Source organism: Stenella coeruleoalba (assembly GCF_951394435.1).
Source record: "Stenella coeruleoalba genome assembly, chromosome: 21".
NCBI lineage: Eukaryota > Metazoa > Chordata > Mammalia > Artiodactyla > Delphinidae > Stenella > Stenella coeruleoalba.
This window is the reverse complement of record NC_137167.1, coordinates 12,392,963-12,416,869: the sequence shown is the minus strand read 5'-3', so window position 1 is coordinate 12,416,869 and position 23,907 is coordinate 12,392,963. Positions and strand designations below refer to the sequence as shown.

The 23,907-nt window shown below is 35.6% G+C and overlaps 1 protein-coding gene across 11 annotated transcripts in view; it reads left to right on the top strand.

Moving 5' to 3' along the window:
- Positions 1 to 14,294, top strand: part of WRN (WRN RecQ like helicase) — a 142,525-nt gene extending 128,231 nt beyond the window's left edge. For 7 of the 11 annotated variants that reach the window (XM_079909403.1, XM_079909399.1, XM_079909393.1 and 4 more), the window contains exons 31-35: positions 259 to 390; positions 2,807 to 2,969; positions 6,237 to 6,451; positions 9,740 to 9,871; positions 12,459 to 14,294. In XM_079909403.1, the coding sequence (XP_079765529.1) occupies positions 259 to 390; positions 2,807 to 2,969; positions 6,237 to 6,451; positions 9,740 to 9,871; positions 12,459 to 12,575 (759 nt within the window). In that variant the 3' untranslated portion in view covers positions 12,576 to 14,294. Of the gene's footprint in view, positions 1 to 258; positions 391 to 2,806; positions 2,970 to 6,236; positions 6,452 to 9,739; positions 9,872 to 12,458 lie in introns of those variants that run through there. The other 4 variants (XM_079909402.1, XM_079909401.1, XM_079909400.1 and 1 more) reach the window with 3 other exon arrangements.
- The last annotated feature ends 9,613 nt before the right edge of the window (positions 14,295 to 23,907 follow it).

Below are 23,907 nucleotides of genomic sequence, written 5' to 3'. Positions count from 1 at the left end.
GTTTTAAAACCATGTTTGTAATTACAAATATTTTATTCAAAACTTATTCCCTCTAGCCTTATTTTACCTTTTAAAATCAATATGTAAAAAATAAAAAAAACTTTTTGAGCTCCTCATAAAAAGGGAATTTGGAGCTGTTCCTTAGAGGTTTTATTTGTGTTATTTTTTTCGCTAATAGCTAATGATCATGTTGATATTCTGTCAATCATTATATTGATATTATTTTTGATCATTTGTGCTACATTTAAAATTTTGTAGACAGACCTCTTTTCAAGTACAAAACCACAAGAAGAACAGAAGAAAAGTCTGGTGGTGAAAAATAAAGCAAGCTCACTTTCACAGTCTGCAGCCATCACATATTCTTTATTCCAAGAAAAGAAAATGTGTTTGGTAAGTGTTACTTTCAAGTTAGAGGGAATTTTTAAGTTTATCTAAACGTGTTTTATCAGCTTTTCAATATCAAAGTTGAGACTTGGGATAAATTTCTTCTAATCCTACAATATTTTATGTGGTTTCATTTTATAATTAATTTTAGAACAGAATGTCATTTGCTTTTTCTGCTAAGCCCTTTTCTGTTAATTAAGTAAAAACAGCAAGTATAGTTTGACCATGATTATCTTATAGAGGTTGTATCAGAGGTACTGATAAACGCATTTATAGCTTAGGGATATTGGAGCAGCCATATTTTAAGACTCCATTTTTTTTTAATGGGATTAATAGTTAAAAAACTATTACTGTATGTACTGATAAGAGATAATCTCCAAGATACATTGTTAAGTAAAAAAAGGAAGATGCATAGCACTGTGAAAAACATACATAAATGTTTATGTATATGTATTTGCATGCTTATATATTCACATATCCTTGGGTATGTATACAAAAATGCATAGAATATCTCTGAAGGATGTCGAAGAAGCTAGAAATAAGTTAAAAAAAAATAACCAACTTGCTTTTCACTCTATCTCCTCTAGTGTAATGTTCTGTTTCTTTTTTAACCATGTCTGCTTGATGCTCTTTGAAAAAAATCTGATTACTGTGAAAAATGGCCATGCTTAATGTTTCTTCATTGTTTTGGCATAAGTCCTTAAGGCTGTTGAGAGTTTTTAAATATACAAAATGAAGAGGATATCTTAGTGGAATAGGGACAGAATGAGGCTTCCAGCTAAGTTTCACTAATTTGCATTCCTGTCCTCTCTGATGTTAAATTGGTTTAGATTAGGCTGTATGGTCCAGGGCCTGCTTTTCCTGTTCTCTGTGTCTCCATCCACTAGGCTGTGTTACACACTTTCTATTCTGGTTAATATCCAATATAAATAAGAATAAACAGTCCATAGCTTATTGTAGTCACTTAATATATGTTCTACTTACATAGCCAAACTCCTTAATTAAAAGTACAAAAGCCATTACACAAAGAACCAGATAATTCCATTGAACTATTTTTGAAACATATTACATGATAAATAGGAATTTTAAGTTCATTCTCTTATTTAAACAGTAACTTACATGTACATGTAAAACATGCTTGTATAAACACAATTTGACCAAATATGTATGGTATAACTGTATATAATTACTAAGAAAATATGGAATAGCCTCCAAATTTTTAAAATAAATTATATTCTCATACTTAGCCAGGATATGAAGTTTCATATATTATATTACATATTCATGGTTAAAAATGTGAGGAGTGGTATATCTTCATTTGTGTCTTTTGCTATTATTTGGTTGTATATTATTGTGAAATATTGTGGTGTAATTATCTGTACATCCCAGGAGTCTGAGGGGGTCTTGCCAGTTACCCGCAAAATTAAACATGCCTAAGGACTAATTAATCAGGAGGAATAATACAATTAGTTTTAGGTAATACGATGCCTGGTATCAAATAACCCTGATATTATGCACACATGGTACACATCTTGTAGTAGAAAAAGTGTAGACATTTAGTGAAAGTAACTTATAACCTTCCTTTGAAGGATGAAAATATTGCTTTAAATGCTCTATTTTGTGAAGATATCAGCATTCATACAAATACAGTCCAAATTCAGAATTTCAAGGTGTGTTAAAAAAGAGTGTCATGAAATAATTTTGAGCTGAGTGACTAAACTTTCTGAATGTTTAAAAGAATGTTTTATCTAACAGACATCTTAAATGGATTTGGAGTTACATTTGTTTAAAAGCTACATAAATATGTAACAGTGTCCTTAATTTAGCACAATTCATGTTAAATTCAATGCTAGGCAAATGATGACAGCCACTTGTAAATTGTGGTTATTATTATTTTATGAATAGAGCCAATTTAAAGCACTTTTTAAACTCTTCTTGAGAACCTTTTCTAGAGTACATTTGGAGCCTTATGTTATTGCTAAGCATTTTATGATTTGTCTTCCTGGAAATTTATGTAACTGAAGTACCGTGTGTTATTTCAAGTATATACATTATTGGGTTTCAGTTTACTGTATTTTTAAAAGGTTGTGGCAGCTATTAGACTTACGTAGAATGACTACTCTCTGTCACTAATAGGTTTTTAAGGTGAATAATTACAGAGGGATGAGGATTGATCTCTTAGCTAAACCTGGGTGATTTTGCTTTATTCAATGTAATAAGTATAAAAAGTAGCAACTGTGGAGTTCTAGCATGTGAGTCATTTTAAAGAATTAGTTAAAATGAGAAATTTAAATGAAGGTTTAGTCCACTGTTTATTTCTCAGTGAACATTTACTACCTGAAGGTTTTGAACCTTGTATTTCTATACAGTACAGTGGAAACTTAAAAAAAACTCACTGGTTGTTTTGCTGCTATTTCTCTAGAAGAGTGTAGCTGAGAACAGGACTCTGCCTCTCGCAGCAGTTGGCATGCACTTGTCCCAAGCAGTGCAAGCTGGCTACCCACTCGATATGGAGCGAGCAGGTCTGACTCCAGAGATTCAGAAGATTATTGCTGATGTTATCCGAAACCCTCCCATCAACTCAGGTGATAACCATGACCTTGGTCTGCAGCCTTAATGACTTGAGTCATTGAACCCAGATGAAGTAAACAAGCAATCCACTAATATTTTTCACTCTGATCGCATTAACCCTTTATGCTACTATGAAAACTTTAATTTTGTAATGCTTTTTATTGTTTTAGAAAAACAACCTTTCTTCCCATTATCACTCAGAGAGAAGTCTGAGTCTGAGAAATTCTGGCTTTTTTTTTCAGCTTCAGGTTACAACTTCCACACCCATCCCCCAAACAGTGCTCTTTCATCCTTTTCTAATTTCTACTTCATCACTTGAAAAAAACACATTCATTCCCCATAGCTCACTGACTTAGTTTTTTTCTAAATCTTTCTGATTCCCTGTCACTGGTTTTACCTAAGTAGTCTTTCTCATCAATACAGTCAATAGTGTCAGGCACTGTGGCATTGAAGGGATGGACTGAGTTCTCTTGGGCCCCTTGTAGAAGGGTTTTCTCCTGTCACTTTGCTACAGAACCTCAACTGTGCTCAAGGAGATCAAGCCCCTTTGTTTGCCTTGCAGAAAATTTAAAAATATGCCTATTTTAAAGTTATGATCCCTTTTTTACAGAAGTAAAGATGAGGTGGATTAGAAGGATTTTCACACCCTAAATGTACAAATGTAAACTAGGTGTGTTATAATTCAGTAAATCTGATTTTTTTTGACTGTTAGGACAGAGCAGTGGACATACAAAAAGCCTTATCTCCAAAGCTGCAGTGCAAATAGTTAAACTTATTACCTCAAATTCTTTCCCACTCAGAAACGAGTATACAGTTCTCCCCCCAGATTTAGAAGTAAGGGAAAACAGATCACAGTTAATACTATACTTAACTGATCAGAACAAAGGTATTTAAGTCACCTTCGAAGGCAGCATTTGTTCTAGGCTTGAGCAAGACTTGACTGAAGGATACCTCCATCTCTCCTTCCATTGCTCAACCTTGGAGGCAAGGAGAGAGACAGAGGCAAATTTGGGCAGTGGTCCTCTAAGTTAGTTCCAGGAAACCGAAGTTTCTCTTTTTACTGTACCATGTTAAAGTTGTACTGCCAACTATTTAAAGGAGAGAAATATGCAATTTCTAATCCTGGTCAATGAGACTTCCAAGTGTTTTCAGGGCCTGTTGATAGCTTATGTCAAGATCTTATTTGAGGGAGATACCTTAACAACTAATTCTGCTTCTGTATCACAGCTTTCTGGTTATGATTTGATTTCCCGTGTAGGTCTGTCTATAGGGAAAATATGCTCTAGTCTTGCTAATCTGGGTACTTATCTATATGATAGTTGTGAATTCATAATTGGAAATTAATGAATTGGCATTTTGTGAGCTTGGTTAATGTGGCTCTATTAAGGTTCAAGTAGGTTTGTAAATCTGAAAACGTGAGGGCCAAATCCTGTACTGCGATAAAATATCCAGGGTCACTTAGCTGAGTCATCTTGTGAGGAAGCCAGCCAGCCCCCCTGGTCATTCTCCAGTCTTTCTAACTTCAGCAACCATTTTGCTAGAAATTAAGGAAGAGGAAGGACAACAGTAATTAATTGCAGGGTTAGAATTGGGATTGTATAAAACCTCTCTTTCTCCAATGCAGAATGAAATAGTATTTTAGAGAAAGTCAAAGACTCAGATGCCTTCTTGATTTTAATACCCTAGAATTATTTTTTCCTTTATGTATGTATTGTCTCTCAGGATTTAGAGAAAGATATATCTTTGATGAGCTGTTTGATAGTATGCAGTATTCTCTGAGTTTGTGCACTTTTTTTCCCTTTTCCCTATTGTCTTTACTATTATACACTGAGTACAGCAAATAAATTTTCATTCAGTTAAATATTAAATTGAAATTCCAAAGAACAATGGAATTTAAATTATACTTATTAAACACTTATTTCATCTTTCTGTCAATACACTGTATATAGGTTGTACAAATAATACGAAAAAATATATTATTGTAATTTACTTCCAAAGCCAAAATTGAGAAAGATAAGTATCATGAGCTCTAAACTTTATTTCTTTTGATTGTATGGTTATAGTCTGTAATATATCATTTATTGATGTGAAATTGTATTTTTGAATTCATATTTTTCCTTAATAAAAAACTATTTGTTCTCTTACTGGAGGAAACATTGTTGAGTTATAAATTATAATAAGAAATGAAGATATCTATGCCATACTAATGATTCAGATATGATATTTCACCTTGTACTTAACTGTAGCCATATCACGTAATTTGGTGTTTTAATGAACAAGTTTGTTGGCATTTAAATTTTGCACAATCTTGAATTGAGAATTTTCTATATTTTATTATGGCATAATCTTAATCTTAAAAATAGAGTATTTGTGAATTGAGAAATTATATCTATTATTTTCATGCTATCTTATTTGCTAAGTAGGTTTTGTTCTTGTAACAATATTTTAAGGAATTCTGTACCTTTTTATTCTTTTAGTTTTTTCCATGTTTACATGACTTTAAGCTGCTTTTTTTATGGAGTTGAGATTCTAACTATGCTTAATAATAAACGAAGCAAAGTATTTAATGAGGTAGCTGGAAAGTATTTTTAATAATTTTGTTCTTTCATTATTTATGTGCATGTAACTAGAAAATTAAGGGTGGCTTCCAAGGGACCTGCCACAAAAGCAGGGGTAATATGATCTCTTCTAAGCACTGAAAGAATGCAGGCAGTGCTCATTATTTCACTCTCCAGTAGATATTTTCAGCACTTACTTGTGTGGAAAGTTAGGGCAAATAAGATCTGAAAATAAAATATCTTTCCCAGAAAACTTATTTAAATAATAGGCATTTTAAATAGTTGACGTGTTTTGTTATGCTTCGATAGCCATTGAAAGAATCCTTTTTATTAGCATCTTATTTACAAGTATGATTAGCTTCTATTTTAAGGCTAAATTATTTTCAAAAAATTAACTTATAATTGATATTTGGAATTTCTGTGGATGGCGGTTTTGATTCTCAGGGCAGCCCTCAAAAGATGGTTTGAAACAAAAGTTAAGCAGAGTCGATAGCCTGACCTGACTCTGGGTCTTGGAAGCAGGGGTGCAGGTGGTGCAGGAGTGAGGGGACATGTTTTACTCCATTTCTGTTCTGTAAGGGGATAGGCATTTGAAAGAGGAACATTTTCTTTGGCCACCTTCCTCCTTCCTTTCTACAAAACATGTCACTATTTCCAGCTCATAGGTTTTCTGCAGTGTTCTGTGTAATTTATTTTTAAATCTTTTTTTTTCATCCTTTACAGATACAAATAAAATTAAACTAATTAGAATGTATGTTCCTGAAAACATTGACACCTACCTTATCTACATGGCAACTGAGATGCTGGAAAAAGGCTGCGAAAACAGGATGCTATGCCAATCTTCATGTGATTCCAGCAAAAAGAGATGTTTCCCCAACTCTGAAGAGAGCTGTTCAAATTCTAAGAGAAAGAAGGAAGAAGTGGGCACTAATACCAAGGTGTTAATTATATGTAGAATTTTCATGTAGTGTCAGATCGTTCAATTTGCATATCTTAATACCAGAATGCTGTATTTTTTGAACTGTTATAAATTCTGATAGGAGGTTACTTTTTAGAAAATCTCGGTGCTGTATTTCCGTTGCTTTTCATAAATCCGATCTGAGAAAAGAGATTTTTTAAACAGCGGGAAAAGAGGAATATAGTCCATCTATTTAGCTTATTGTATGGGAATGTCAGCTTAAATTTTACCTCTACCTTATATTGACTATATAGTCTGGAAATTCTCTTTCTTTCATAGATACCTATTTAATATTGGCTGTAAGCATATGGTAGTTTATGTGGTTAATGAAAATAAGACCAAATTCTATGATATATACCTCCCCAGATATTGGAATTTGTCTATCATTCTGTTACTCCTCAGGCTCTGTTCCTGTTACAGTGAATCTCTCAGGTACAAGGATAGTTGTTGCTCATGGTCCTGGCCATATCCCAGTGCACTTTTGCATGATCAGAGAAAGACCATGAGTTTAGTATTATTTTTACATGGTATATTTTATTAAAATCAAATGCTTTGAATATTATTGCTCTGTGTGTTATATGAGATAAATAAATAGTCATCAGAGAATAACTATTCTTTGACATTGTGACTCTACTAAATGATTGCAAAGACTTGAAAATTTGACCTTTAATATCTTCCAGGTCTAAAGTTCCATGATAAAAGTTTGTGAAAACTATAATTAACTCAAAAATTACTTTAGTTCCTAGATGATAAATTCAGCATGGTGGCAGGTGGTTGCTACTATTTATATTAGAGAATTAGGGACTTTATTTCAGTTCTAAGTAATCTTTATAGGATTTCCAACAGTTAAACTCCTTTTCTCAAAAGCTTAAAAAGTAAGAGGAACTGATCTTTTAAAATTCTGTCCTTCAGTTAGATTTGTATATAGTCATGTACTAGATAACCTAATGAAATTTTATTAACTGGAATTCTTTACATTATTTTGGCAATTGAATTAGCTCTAAGAAGGGCATTACTAACACACCACTGTAAAGCAATTATACTCCAATAAAGATGTTAAAAAAAAAAAGGGCATTAAAGGAGGTACACGTTGGGCAGGTGGTAGTGAAATTTGGCTGCTATTCCCAGCCTTTTATTTCTGAAATCTATACCAGGTGCCTAAGACCTTATTTTTTTCCCAACTGTATATGTCAATAGGAAAAGGTGTAACTTGTTATTTTTCCTGAATATTGAAGCACATTTATAGTGAAATACTGTTATAACCACACATTAATATTATTGCTTTCCTCCTATTGAAATAACATCATATTCTGAAAAAAGAGTGGGGGTATTTTGTGGGGGGTGGGTGGAAATTAAGCCTACCGGATTCAGCCTTTTCTTTTTCCCCATTTAGGGGAACAAGAATATGGGGGTTAGGAAGTAGATTAAGGGGTGAGTGAGCCAGCCAAAGTGTTTTTCTTTCGTCTGCCTTGCAGTGTAGAAAGCTACTCTGAACACTGTAGAGTCTGTTGGAGGCCTGGTTTCAGGATCCTTCATGTGTTAACCTTCATCTTCTCTACTGACCTGGATTGTATCCCTTAGTCTATTTCATCTTATGATTATGAGGTTTCTAATAAAAAATAATGTCAAAACAAATTCTTCTTATTAGTTGATGCATTGTTAGGTTTACATCTATTGTGACTGAGGTTAAGATAGAAGCTCAGTCATGCCTATGTTTACTGGAGGAACATTATGTCTTGATAATGGTAGTTCTGATTCAATATACGAAGGTACACAGTGGATTCTTTAAATGTGTAGTTTTTTTTTATTTCTGGAAAGTTTTCTTAAATTGTAGATTTAAAATTTTTTATTTATTTCAGGAAGTTTTTTAAAATTTTACTTTTCAGTATTTTTGTCCCATTGCTTTGTAGTTCTTCTTAACGGATTTCTGCTCTCTATATGTTGGATCTTCTTTCTTTACTGAGCTACAATATCTGTCACTTCTCATGAATTCTTTTTGGCTTTTCATTTCTCTTTAAATTAAACTTTTCTTCTTTTTCACCTTCTATTTCTGTTTGGACACAATCTGTTGTATTTATTGCTATGTTCTTTATAGTTTAATATTCACTTGTATAATTTTTTCTTTTATTTCTAATTCTTTCCAGAGCTTTTCCCCTCACTTTTGAATTTTTCTGATTTTAATTTATGATGTTTGTTTTGAATTATTTCCTTAATGTTTTTCAGCTCATTTTAGGAGGTTACAGTTTTCTATATCTTAGCAGGTCGGTGTCAGATTTGACCTCATAACTTCCTGTTGCTCCTTTTTGTGTGACATTAGTTTTCCTGCACTTTCAAAAGACGGCATGCCTCAGGATAGTTTTTCCAAGTTCCCAGAGCTCTCCTGTTGTTTTTGTGTAGCATTCAAAATAGGGAAACTTGGTTTATGACATACCCCGTTCTGCTACTTTTACTTGGGCTTTCTCTTCCCTTTGCCTCTATTATACCCGTCCTGCTTGATTTTGATTTAACCCCAGCAGTTCTCAGTGTCAGGCCTTCACCTGGAAGTTCATAGGTGCCAGCTGCTCTAGTCACTTAAGACACTGCTGTGGATCCTTTTCCATTGCCTGCTGTTGGGTTGGGCAAAGGCACTCCCACTTTTCAGATGCTGTTCTCAAAGAAACCTTTCCAGTGTATACCTGTGGGCTGTTTGGTTCTCCTGTTGTCAGGCACCTCACTGCCTGCCTCTGCTTTCTCCTACACAGATGCTGTACCATGCAGGTCTTAGGGCTGTTGGTGGTTTTTCCTCACATGCTTGTAGTTTCAGTTTCCTGAGGATACCTTTAATAAACTTAGTTTCTTTGTAAATGTAGATGATGAATTTTTGGTTTTGTTCCCTAATTCTATCTGTTTTAATGCTGGGATTCAGAGAGATTAAAAAACTATGCTGCTGCTGCCACCGTCTTCCCAGAACCCTCTCCTCATATGTCACTTTTTTCCATCTTATTTTTCTTGACTGCCTGAGAGAGACAGAGAGAGAGAGACAGAGAGAGAGAGGTCTCATGCCCTGCCACTGAGTTTCATTATAAATTAAAACATACAACATTTTTATAAACTACTTTAAGATACTCAGGAAAAATGTTGGGGGGGTAATATTATAATCATTGTTAAAATTGAGTACCTCAGAATAATATGAATTTTCTTAAGCTTTGCTTTTTTAGGCATAGTTTGTTTTTTTCCTAAGGAAATAGTGCATGTAGTAACTATTTCGTATTCCCCCCAAATTTTAAAGGTTGATGGAAAACATTCTTGTGATTTTTCACAGGAAGATGAGAGTCACAGAAATTCACTAAAACTAACTTCCTGGAATCAGCCATTCAGCGATCCCAAAATTGAAGATTTCTTTGTAGATTCTCATTTACAGGTAAAATTGATTTAATAAAATAGTTTTCGTGACAAATATATTATGCTTGATAACTAATATACCTAGATTTATCTTAGTTTTTAGATGAAATTAAATGCAAATATAATGTACGTATTTGCTTACATATATATGGGTACATATAATCAGCAAATGAGTTAACGTTTTATATTCTCAACTTAATGATAGTGGCTTATTAATAGAACTTGGAGTACCAAGTAAGTACTTACTTAAATTTAAGGAAATACTTACTTAAATTTCTATTATGATTGCTGGGAATTTTAGCCTTCTACTAATGAAGGAAATAGTCACTGAAAAGCGTTGTTTCTATTATTAGACCTCATAATTAAAGTCCTCCAGATACTTATTGTTGAGACTCAAAAGATACATTCAGTGTAAGCAAGTGTTTTACCCCTTTCTCAATGAAATAAGCTCATTTTTATAATGATAGGGTAAATGCTGAATATCATATTCTATCAATATAAAAATGTTATAGGAGATAAAAGACCTGAAATGATATTAGCTACCAATTACTGAATCAGGATGTGTTTTGATATTTTGTAACTCTCCAAATAATCCAGTGATACAGTATTATATACTATTATTCTCTTTTTCTGTGTGAAGAAATCAAGGCTTTAATAACATTCATAAGGTCATACATGTAGCAAGTGGCTCAGTTAGAACTCAAACCTAGTTCTGTTTTTTTTTAAGTTACTTAGGCTTATTTTATTTATTTATATTTATTTTTAATTGGAGTATAGTTGCTTCACAATGTTGTGTTACTTTCTGCTGTACAACAAAGTCAATCAGCTATATGTGTACATATATCCCCTCCCTCTTGGACCTCCCTCCCGCCCCTCCTTCCCCATTCCACCCATCTAGGTCATCACAGAGCCTGTCTGGTTTTAAAGTCCCTGCTTATTCCATAGTATTCGGCTACGGCTACAACAGGACTTCAGGTTTTTTCCTTGGCTCTGTTATTGTTCGGATCTTGTACTCTGTTTTACTTTTTGGCTTTGTTATAATTTTAACTGGTTTCCTTCCTCCAGTTGCCCTTAAACTCTAATTGCAAGCAAAGATAGTTGTCTGTGGCTGCAAGGAATTTTGATAATAAAATTCTGGGGGGAAGAGTATTTCTGGGCCAATTTCATCTCTACCCAAATGCCTTTTATCCGTGCCACTTTATATCCCTAATACTTATTATTTCTAAGTCAAACATTGTAGTATCATACAGTGTGTATAAATCTCATCTGTTCTCTTGGTCTTCTCTTCCCTGTGAGGAAATAGGTGCCTGGGAGAAAAGTTGCTATCTTGGCTGGTTTTTTTCTTTAGCTTTTGCTAAAGTGTGAATAGCCCTTTCTTTGGCACTGGATTTATTTAAGTTGGAATAGCTAACAGCTTTTACCTTTTAAAAATATAAGGTCACACAGTTTTTTGTCAAGGAATTTTTACTTTTTTTCCCACCTTTAAATATTTTGAAGCCACTGTTAAACACAGAAAACATAACAAAACATAGCAAGCAGTTAACGAACAATTCATAGATGTAGTCTTCATTCTTGAAATGGAATAAATTGTACTGGTATACCTTAGGCTAACAGACACATTGTAACTTAGATGAGACCACCTTACCTTAAAGCCCTCAAATAGTTCCAATAAATAAATTAACTCTCCCAGATTCCAAAGTATAGTCATGTTAGAATGGTTTCTCCATCATGTTGGTTTAAGGAGCTAGAGTTCAAGCTGAGATGACACAAATTAATACCATTTTGAGCTTATAGAACTTACCTATTAAAAGTTTTAATAGGTATTAAATTACCTGTTAAATTTTAATGTACAGATAATATAAGTACACAACCACTGCCTTTGGGTTTAATTTTGTTTTCAGGGACCTTTAACTAGGGTTCTGAAGCTTCATTTGGTGCACAGGTCCCCTAAAATTAGGCAAAATATCGTGCATGTGTATGTTTGTCTTTTTTTCTCATAAGTGGACCTCTAGTTTTTAGCTGATTCTCAAAAGAGTCTATGAAACAGAACCCTTTTTTTTTTTTCATTTATTCAGCAAATGTTTTTTGAGTACCTGTTATGTCTCAGCAACTCTGCAAGGTCCTGATGATGCTTGAACCACTCTCCTAGTCTGTCTACCACTGTAGATGTACAAGTTGTATGCTTTTTTAAATGCCTAATATAACTGTGTGTGTGTGTGTGTGTACACATGCTTAGGCAGATGCCTTTCTTGGAACATTAAATTCACCATTTTGGCCAAGCTAAAGCAAATACACCATGGGACATAGATCTGAAATAATATCCACTTCTTTCCTTTCCAAATGAGAGTCTACACTTGAGTGTCTAAAAATAGGTTAACAGGATGGCAGGTAATTGCCTAAAAAAATGATATAGTTGATTTTGTCTCTCATGTGTTTATTTTTGGATCCAGAAATAAATTCTGTAGATCTCATTATTTTGTTTTATTTGGAAAAGGAAGGCTTGTGGGTGTATATTCAATAACCTATGTTACTTTGCAACTAAGACACATTTTCAGCAGTACAAATATATATATATATATATTTTTTTTTCTGTTTCTTTCCTATAGACTTCGTCTGAAACCTCAAAGAGAAAATTACCTGAGTGGTTTGCCAAAAATGAGACCTTACCTGATGCCAGCAAGAAATCAACAGCCAAAACTAAAAAGAAGGGTCTTTTTAGTTAAACTGGCAACTGCCAGAGGAATTATGTGTGTCTTGCTGTGTTATAAGAGGGAAGCTGTATTTCGTTTCTGAAAACAGTGGGGAGTAATATTTTTGTTTAAAAATTATTCTAATCTCAAAGTAAAACTCATCTATTTATTGAACAGCTGGTGTCTTAAAACAGCCTTTTGCAATTCACATAAAGTTGAGTCTTCTGAGAGCCTGAGTGAGTACCTCATAGAACAGAATCTTAGTTTCCTACGAGATTGCTTTAAGAAATCATGTTACTGCCCTGTTTTCTAATCTCTTTACTTACTTCAGCAGTATGTTTGGAATATGTAATGTGCGGTGATTTAATATAGATAACAGATTATCAGTTGTAAGTGATTATGTGTGTGATATGTAATATTCCTGTATTACCAAAATTCTGTCTTATAAATGAAGAACGCATAGTTATTTTACAAATTGTTTTTCCTATTGTTAGAAGAAACTCTTATACACATTTTAAAATGATATTACTGGACCAGACCAGTGAAAATGAAACATTTCGGGTTCTGTGTAGAGGAAAGAATAAAACAAAGGAGACCAATTACGCTAGACAACTATGCACTTTGTATGTTATATACGATTTCTATTATTTTTCAAATAATAATAAAAAGTCCTTAGTACTGAATATTATAAAGATATGTATTTTAAACTTTCATATACTGAATTACCTTGAGCACCTTTAATTTTTGATGATGTCAGAATTTGATTCTAATACCTTTTTATGTAGCACATGTAACTGAAATATACAAAACACATACTGACACTGAATTGGGTAAATCATAGTTGATATAACTTTAAGCAGTTCACCATATGGCATTTAGTTGACTTTTTTATAAATAAAAATAATTGTCATTAATAAAGAAGAAATATATGTTTGCCGTAGAAGAATTAGAAAATCCAGAAAAGTGAAAAAAAAAAAATCACAAAAGTTCCACTGGTAGGTAATCAGTTAACCCCTTTCATGTATCCTGCCAAGCCTTTTATTTACTGATTGATTGATTTTGGCCGCACTGTGCGGCATGGAGGATCTTAGTTCCCTGACCAGGGATCAAACCCATGCCCCCTGCAGTGGAAGTGCGGAGTCTTAACCGCTGGACCGTCAGGGAAGTCCCCTGCCAAGCCATTTTATATTTACTTCTTTTCTTAGTTTGTTATGAATAATACGTGAATGAATATTCTTTGTAAAGCATTCAAGCTATACTTAAAACATTAAAGTCCCCCATATTCCCGTTTCCCCACATCCCATTACCAGCGCCTTTCCAGAAGGTAACTCCTATTGAATATGTGACGTATCGTTCTCTAGTCATTTCTTCTGCATTTACGTGCCTCTGCATGTGTAGCTACACATACATTCTTGGTGTTTTTAATTTTAATTTTTATATTGAAGTATAGTTGATTTAAAATACTATAATCATTTCAGGTATACAACATAGTGATTCAATATTTTTGTAGATTATACTCCATTTAAAATTATAACATATTGGCTATATTCGTTGTACTGTACAATATGTTCTTGTAGCTTATTTATTTTATATACAGTAGTTTGTACCTTTTAATTCCCTACCCCCATATCTCCCCTCCCCATTATCTTCTCTCTGGTAACCACTAGCTTCTGTATATGTGTGAGTCTCTTTCTGTTTTTTATATTCATTCTTTTTTATTGTTGTTTTTTCTACATATAAGTGATAACATACAATGTTTGTCTTTCTCTGCGTGTCTTATTTCACTGAACATATTACCCTCCAGGTCTGTCCATATTGTTGCAAATGGCAGAATATCATTCTTTTTTATGGCTGAGTAATATTCCAGTGTCACTCTCTGCAGATGACATGATATTTATATATAGAAAATGCCAAAGCCTCCACCAAAAAACTGTTGAAACTGATAAATGAATTCAGTAAAGTTGCCGGATACAAGATTAATATATAGAAATCTGCTGCTTTTCTATACACTAATCGTGAGCTATCAGAAAGAGAAAGTAAGAAAACAAAAGTTTTAAAGTTGCCCAGAATAAAATAACTAGGAATAAACTTAACCAAGGAGGTGAAACACCTATACTCTGAAACCTAGAAAACATTGATGAAGGAAATTGAAGATGTTACCAAAAATGGAAAGATATCTTATGTTCCTGGATTAGAATGTTAAAATGTCCATACTACCCAAAGCAATCTACAGATTTAATGTAATCCCTATCAAAATACCCATGACATTTTTCTCAGAACTAGGACAAATAATCCTAAAATTTACATGGAACCACAAAAGATTCTGAATAACCAAAGCAATCCTGAGAAAAAAGAACAAAGCTGGAGGTATCATACTCCCTGACTTCAGACTATACTACAAAGCTACAGTCATCAAAACAGTGCTGTACTAGCACAAAAACAGACACATAGATCAATGGAACAGAATAGAGAGCCCAGAAATAAACCCATGCTCTATGGTCAATTACTCTGCAACAAAGGAGGCAAGAATATACAATGAGGAAAATATAGTCTCTTCAATAAGTAGTGCTGGGAAAACTGGACAGCTACATATAAAAGAGTGAAAGTAAAACATTTTCTCACAGCATACATAAAAATAAACTCAAAATGGAATAAAGGCCTAATTGTAAGACCAGGATCCATGAAACTCCTAGAAGAAAACACAGGCAGAACACTCTTTGACATAAATCTTTTTTTTTTTTTTTTGCACAAATGAGATCATGCTGTATTTAATTTTCTGCAACAACCTTTTTCTATTTAATCTATGATGAAGATCTTTGCATGTCAGTATATATATATCGGTCTAGTTTTTTTTTTTTTTTTTGTGGTATGCAGGCCTCTCACCGCCGTGGCCTCTCCCGTTGCAGAGCACAGGCTCTGGACATGTAGGCTCAGCAGCCATGGCTCACGGGCCCAGCCGCTCTGCGGCATGTGGGATCTTCCCGGACCGGGGCACAAACCCGTGTCCCCTGCATCAGCAGGTGGACTCTCAACCACTGCACCACCAGGGAAGCCCTCTAGTTGTTTTTTATAGCTATTTACTATGCTATTTGGTGAATATACTATAATTTATATAATCACTTCCTGTTGGTGGTTTTGTCATTTTTCTGTATTTCAGATTGTTTCTAGAAGTACAGTTAGAAGAATTAAGCACAAACATATTATTTGTTACTTACATTTCACTTGAATATATTATGAACATGTTTTTCCATGTCATTAAATAGACTTTCACAGAATCTTTTGGGGGGCTTTTCTATAGTGCAGTGATTCTCCCAAGTGTGGTCTGCAGTCCATTAGGAGTCCCTGAGACCCTTCAGGGGATCTGCAGAGGCAAAACTATTTTTATAATACCAAGATGATATAACATTTGCCTTTTGTACTATGTTGAGATTTGCATTGAGGGTGCATAGATGTGGTGAGTAAAACCACTAGCAATTTAGTGCAAATCAAGGCAGTGGCAGCAAATTATTGATTTTATTAATTCTCATTTCTTAAACACATTTTTTCAATATTCATTGCGATAAAATGGCAAATACACATAAAGCGTCTGTGCTATATACCAAAGTATGATGGTTGTCTTCTAGAAAAGCACTTGTTTTATTGTTTGAGTTGTGAATTGAACTAGTTGCTTTTTTCCTGTGGAATATCGTTTTTACTGACAAGAATGACTGATAGAAAATATGATTGGTTATTGCTCCTAGGCGGAGGCATAGGCTTCCTAGACCCCCAACTTCTCCATTTTCCATGAGCTCCTTCTGGGTTTTTTTTTTTTTTATCCTCCCTGCCTCCCTCCTCCCCTTGCCTGACACCCTCCCACCAGAGTGTGTTTTGGAAGCTGTGTCATATATATCTGCCTCATCACCAGGTGCAAATAACTGGTACAGAATGACCTCAGAACATTACAGAGTATTTACCATAAGAATATATGGACTAAACTTTAATTTCGTGGATGAAGCATCTTTCTTCAGCAGCCTCAGGCCTCAAGTTTGCCTCAGGTTCATTCTTAAAAACAAGGAATTTCTTTTATTGATTGATTGGCCGGGTTCATTCTTAAAAACAAGGAATTTTCTTCCTTCCTCCCTTCCTTCCTTCCTTCTTTCCCGGGTTCTTTCTTAAAAACGAGGAATTTTATTTATTTATTTATTGGCCGGGTTCATTCTTAAAAACAAGGAATTTTACTTATTTATTTATTGGCCGGGTCGCGACTTACGGGGTCTTAGTTCCCTAACCAGGGATTGAACCCGGGCCAAGGCAGTGTAAGCCCTGAGTCCCAACCACTGGACCGCCAGGGAAATCCCCAAGGAATTTCTTTTAGAGTACTATTCTTAAGCTGTCTCCTCCAAAAATATTAATTACTTTCTCTTCTGTGTTATTTGTCATTGGACCATAGGACCATGATAACAGAGTCAGACAAATCCCTGACATTTATTTAGAATTCAGAAAACTGTGGTCTAGATAGTTAGAAGGAGAAAAGAATAGAGGATTCTTCCTATTCAAAGAGGTTGCTTTAGAATTAACTGAGAGCATGAAAGATCCAGTGGAATGACCTTAAAATCATTTTAGAGCTAACTAGACATTCATCTATCTTATGGGGCGCAAGCAAATGCAAAACCAACAAAAACACTGTAAGAAAGTTAGCTATAGTCTTGATGGGAGCTGCAAACTGAAGTCGTCTCAGCTATCTGAGATGTCCCCATCATTTTGCTTGGGAAGGCAATCCAAAAATCATTGGGATAACATAGTTAACTTCCTTACTGGCTAATAAGCATGTTTAAACCTCAGAAAAGATGAGAAGTAGAATACAGAGTAAACTAAACCTTTGGTTGTAATATTTTAGGGTTAAGGAGTGATAAATACATATTTGATATTGTAAGCATTTGTAATGCTTGAGATATTTTAGCTTATTAGAATAACAGATTATTCTTGTGACTCATTTAAAACGTAGCATTGAAAAATTAGTAATATATGCTTGTTAATTTTAAGTTGAAATCCTACCGTTTGAAACATTATTGGGATATTTAATAACAGTTTTTAAATTTGTTATTGCATAGAAATAGTATCGTCAACAAATTTCCCTTATAAGAGAAAGAAAAAAATCTAATATTATACTTACTAGTAATACTAAGTTTGATATTAATATCTATTCATTAAACCCAGAGCTTTCATTGTTTTTCAGAAAAATTAATAAAACTTCAGCCTCATGTCCAGCTTCATTTTCTAACTCAATTTAAAAAGGTTATTGAGAAGTATGTACTCATTATGTTTCAGTCAATAAATATTTGCATTTATAGTTTTCAAGACAATATGCTGACTTCATAAAAGATGGAACAAATAGGAGAAGCAGCAGCAATATGGTTCCCATGCTTCAGAGAAGGGAAGGTTTACTCTGTGAAGAATTAATAGAAGAGCATCTCACAAAAGTATTTTCTTACAGGAACCAACATGTTTGTTTTTGTTTTTGTTTTTAATTTTTGGCTGTGCAGTATGGCATGCAGGATCTTAGTTCCCCAACCAGGGATCGAACCCATGCCCCCTGCAGTCCACTTAACCACTGGACTGCCAGGGAAACTTTCCTGGAAACACAACCTTTTTAAAGAAAATATTTATTTCACATACTCAGTAAGATAATAAGAAGAAATGTGTGAAAGACATTTTTCTCTGTAAAGGAAAAAAAAAAAGATCATAGGAAGGGATCATAATGATAGCAATCATAACTAATAATTTATTTAGCATTTGCTGTGTGTCACAACCTGTGCAGTTGACCTTCAGGATAACATGTAGAGTTGGAGTCATGTACTGGCCTGTTTGTGTACACATAATATACATGTCAGGAAGGAGATCACAGTTCATGGATATATAACCAGGTGGGGTTAGAGCTCAAGTGGGACTTTGCCTTTTTTCAAGCGGAACTTTCATTTTTTTTTTTTTCTGACTTTTGACTAAACCTAGAATTGATAACAAAAGATACTAAATGCTACAAATTCTAAATTCAGAGCCCTTCTAGCTATTCGAATTATAGTGTCTTTTTAGCAAAACTGGCACCATCACTTCTCCCTCATTCGCACTTTGCAAAAGAACAGTATTGGGTGAGAGAGAGAACTTGCTTTGCAAGGGAACAGAGGGCAACAAACCTTTCATCCTTTCTTTACCGTGAGGAAGGAGGCTTTTCACTTGGGCCTCCCATCCTTATTTCTAGAAGACTGAAGGTGTTGGAACCAGGCACTAGATGAAGGAGTGTGACGGTCTGTTTCTGGAAGCTCTGACCTGCTGGTCCAGTGGAGTACCTGATGCTCCTGGGGCCCCGAAATACGGTGGGGCTGAGAATGCAAGGGCCAGCGGGACAGCCTGCCCTCCACCACATGACACAGCAAGAATGTGTGTTTCCCGAGGGAAACTTGGAAGGAGCTGGGTTTAAAGGCCATCCTTATGGTCCCCTCAGAAGAAGGCGACCTGAGGGGTGCATGCATCCCAGCAGCAAGAACACACTTGGCAGGGGTTTGGAGAGGGGTGAACCCCCTTGAACCCTTGGGAGGACCAACGAATAAACCCCAAAGAGAGCCGACATTTGGATAACCTGCCAACAGACTGAGCAACCTCTAGTCAATTAGCCAGAGAAGGAACCACAACCAAAAGAAAGGGAATAAGCAATCCTGCTGGTCAGTGACATGCTTTTGTTTTTCTTCCCTTTCTCCCCACTTTAACTCCAAAAGGTAAGTGCATGGAAGAGGGAGGGGGTGTGAAAGAGACAACTGGAACCACCTGTCTAGTTGGAGGCGGATGTGACGAGAACTTGGAAGCAGACAAGCGATTGAAGACTCAAAAACTGAACTGACACTTTTCTAATGTCCCCAAATGTTAGAAAATTCTGAGATTGGGCTGAGATATAAAGGGGGCCACCACCCAAGGGGAAAAGCGATTTGATACTTGGTAGAAGTTAGAAGAAGTAAAAGTTGATGTTTATACCCCAACATATCCATTCGATATATGTTTGTAGGAGTCTGAAGTTGTAGACAAACACTCCTCATTACTCAGTTAGTGGCTGGGTGTCCAGAGGAAGGCAGTTACCTCCCTATATAGTAGTTGGTGGACACTACTTGCAGAAATCACTGTGGTCTAGCATGTGCCCCTTACTGTGTTTGCTCAGAAATCTGGGGTGTCAACGCCCCAAAGTGGCTCCTTCTTTCAATGGCAGATTCAGCCTCTCATCCAAGTTGACAGAGATGGAAGTAAATATTCCGCAAATATTTATCGAGTACCTCCTATGTTCCTGGCACAGTTCTAGGTGCTGGGGATATAACAGTGACAAAGGAAACAAGTAAAACGTTGTGTCTTGGATGGTGATACGTGATAGGAGAGCAAAGCAGCTTGGAACGGGTAGATGGTGTTTCAGACGGGGTCAGGGAAGGCCTTGCTGAACTTTGGAATTAGCCTGGGTTTGACAACTTGTAACTGTGACCTTGAGCAGATCAATCCTCTCTAAGCCTCATTTATCAACGTTATTTTACAGAAGAGGAAGAGTGATTGGAGAATTAAATGAAGTACAGCCTTTATCATAGTTCTAAGCATGCTGTAGGAATAATAAACATTAGCTGTTCTCATTCTTTGCCTATAGGAAGGCTACAGGGGAAGCCACATTACATATAATCAGAAGCTACCTAGTGGTTTGGTCAAAGAAAGGGGAGTTAGGTAATTTTAATATTTAAGGGCACTGGATAGATTGTACCAGAGTAAGTATTTTCATTTAACAAAAGATACAAAAGGGTGGGTATACCAGAAACTTTTAAGAAAATAATTGGAATAATAAAATATTTGGAAGTTGATGAAATACCCTGGTTCATGAATCGGTTATCCAAGGCACGGTCTTAACATTTCTGAATATAAACTTTTAAATTTCCTCAGAGGTTTATTGCAGCTGATTAAGGGTAGGGATATTTAAGCTGGGGAGTGCAGTGTACCCAGAAGAATGAGGAACAAAGAGAAAAGGGGGCTGCTGGAACCCTAAGCCTTAGAGGAGATGTGGGACTTGGCAAGGCCCCTAAACCCCCTTTGTCTTAGTCCCTAATAGGGTCAGTTCATTATTTTTATAGACTCCTTTGAATTATACAGTTTTAAGCACCAAGAACCCCATCCGTTCCTTTCTTTTTGAACCTCTGTCTCATCATTTTCGCACGGGGAGTAACTAAAGGAACATTGACCTCAGTGGTTCAAGAGCACCACCTAGTGCTCACGTTTGGAAATGTCAGGTGATACGGTACACAGGAAAATCAGATATAATTTGCTTCGGTTTTCTCTTCACGTGGTGCTCGGCTAATGTGTCAAGATTCGGAGGGAAAGGAAGAGTTGTTTACTCTGAGCCAGTTTTTATAAGCCACAGAAAAACTGGGATCTGTTTAGTCACTTATAGAGCAGCCAGAATTTGAATCTAAGTCTGTTCATTAGTTCCTACCTGCAGGGCATGAGATTTACTTACCTGATCTCAAGTGGAAATCTTCCTTTGACCTGTATTGAAAAAAGTGTGTGGCTCCTCACAGTCTAGAAAGGAGCTTCTTAAACTTTCTTTTCTCATCTACCCCGGCCCTCCCCACCACAGAGAACTCAACCCACAGCCTCCTATACAGAATGAGAGCAATGCTTAGTCATCACTTCATGAATCTCATGATTATGTCTAGTCTCCACGCAGATTCTAGGTCTTGAAGGTAGAATTGCACTGTCATAGAGAGCATCTTTGAAGCCTAGGGTACGTATCATTTCCGTCTCCTCTCTCCTACCAACACCAGGAACTGCATCACCCAGCCATTCTCTTTCAAGAACTCTAGATTAATTTCAAATGGCAAGGTGATGGTGGTCGTGGTGGTGGAAGGGCTGGAGGACGACTGCGGAAGTGATTCCAACAGTACAGTAAGATCAGCAACATGGAATTCCAGAGGGATTAGTGAGCGGCTGGGCATAATGGGGGTGAACAAAGTCCGAAATTCCCAGATGACCATCAATTCCCAGAAATGCTCTGGGTTTCCACTGTAACTTTGTAATTAATCAGATGAACTCTGCCCTTCAAAAATGTTACAACCAGATTGTTATATCCTTACTACCTAATCTTGCTATGTACCTTGGCAGGTCTCCTCCATAATTCATATGCCAGGATCCCTGCCTGCTGATCATTCAGTAAGTCTGCTCAGAGTTCTGTCGAGTGAACTGAGGTATTGAATTATAAATAAAATAATGTGTTGCCTGGCTTTAACGATATGAAAAAGGTAACTAATTTTTCAAGTGTGCTAATTCAATATAACATAATAAAGAAAATTGCCTTGCATTTAGAGATATGTGATTTCAGAACCTACCAGTTAGCCTGCTTCCAAAATTTCAATTTCCCTAATGGGGAAGAACATATTTAATTCAGATAGCTCTAACCCTGATTTTGGTGATGAAATGCCCTATTCAGAAGCTACTAGTTTTTTTTTTTAATTGGGGTATAGTTGTTTTACAATGTTGAGTTAGTTTCACCTGTACAGTGAAGAAGAGTTCCCTGTGCTATACAGCAGGTTCTCATTAGTTATCTATTTTATACATATTAGTGTATATATGTCAATCCCAATCTCCCAATTCATCCCACCCCTCCTGTTTCCCCCTCTTGGTGTCCATACGTTTGTTCTCTACATCAGTGGCTCTATTTCTGCCTTGCAAACTGGTTCATCTGTACCATTTTTCTAGATTCCACATATATGCGTTAATATACGATATTTGTTTTTCTCTTTCTTACTTTACTCTGTAATGACAGTCTCTAGGTCCATCGACATCTCTACAAATGACCCTATTTCATACCTTTTTATGGCTGAGTAATATTCCATTGTATATATGTACCACATCAGAAGCCACCAGTTTTATGGGCATTAAAAAAAAATAAACTTATTTATTTATGTATTTTGGGCTGTATCGGGTCTTCGTTGCTGTGCGTGGGCTTTCTCTAGTTGCATCAAATGGGGGCTACTCTTCGTTGTGGTGCGTGGGCTTCTCATTGCGGTGGCTTGCTGCGGAGCACGGGATCTAGGTGTGCAGGTTTCAGTAGTTGTGGCATGCAGGCTCAGTAGTTGTGGTTTGTGGGCTCTAGAGTGCAAGCTCAGTAGTTGTGGCACATGGGCTTAGTTGCTCCATGGCACATGGGATCTTCTCAGACCAGGAATTGAACCCATGTCCCCTGCATTGGCAGGTGGATTCCTAACCACTGTGCCACCAGGGAATTCCTTTATGGGCATTTTTTAAGTCAGGTAAATGATTTGCGATGAGAAACAGAAGTCAAGTCATCTTTATCATTTTTGCTGGGATCCAGTGTTTACTGGGTGTGCGTGTATGTGTGTCTGTGTGTGTTTTCATGCACATGACTATACAATTTCCTATAAATCAAAATCTTGAGACACAGTGAACCAACCATGAATGCCAAACTTGAACCAGTCAGGTTAATTTCCAGAATAATGAATTGAATTGCACCTTCATAACAATTTCTTAAACCCTAAGCCAAACCAACTTTAAACAAACAAAAAAGGTCCTAGTTTGATTTTAAATGTATTTCTTTTTCATTTTCTTTCTCTTCTCCTTTTACCTCCCCCACCTCCCCAATATTTAGTGCCAGAAGACCATGGAATAATATCCATAAAATTCTGAAGGGACGAAATTTTGACCAAAGAATATTATAGCCAATGAAGATGCCCTTCAAATAAAGACTTCTGGCAGGCATTGCCTAACATAAAGCATTCAAGACATGCAATACTCAAGAAAATTTCTTTATCAATGAATCTAGAAAAATAAGTGTTCAATCAAAATAAAGGACATAAGAATAGAGACCTTGTGATAAAATCACTGGTGGGTATCTTGAATCCATTTAAATATAGATCTCACACTAAAACCCATAAGAATCATGGTTACAGAATACCAAGTAAATGATATAAATCTGAACAATGTAAAACAATAATATAACTAAGAAAAATCAAGCAGTTGGAAGAAGGGATATGTGAAAACTTCTTCTTTCATAGCAGAGAGTTAGTCAATTATGTCTAAAATTTTAAAATACAAGAAAAAAGAAAGAATGACTGAAAACTAAGTTTTCCTCAATCTTTTTTCTTATCCTTAGAAGGATATTTTAAGAAACAGTATCTCTTGAGAAGAAAGAACACTGACCTGATTTCACAATTTTCTGTCCGTTAAATTCAAGTGAAATTAAATTCAATACATTTTTAAAAAGTGGTGTGATCCCATTTAAATAAATGTCATTTATTCCATTTTTCCAGTGATGGATACGTATGCACAGACAATTGTCCCCTTTGGGAAAGAGGTG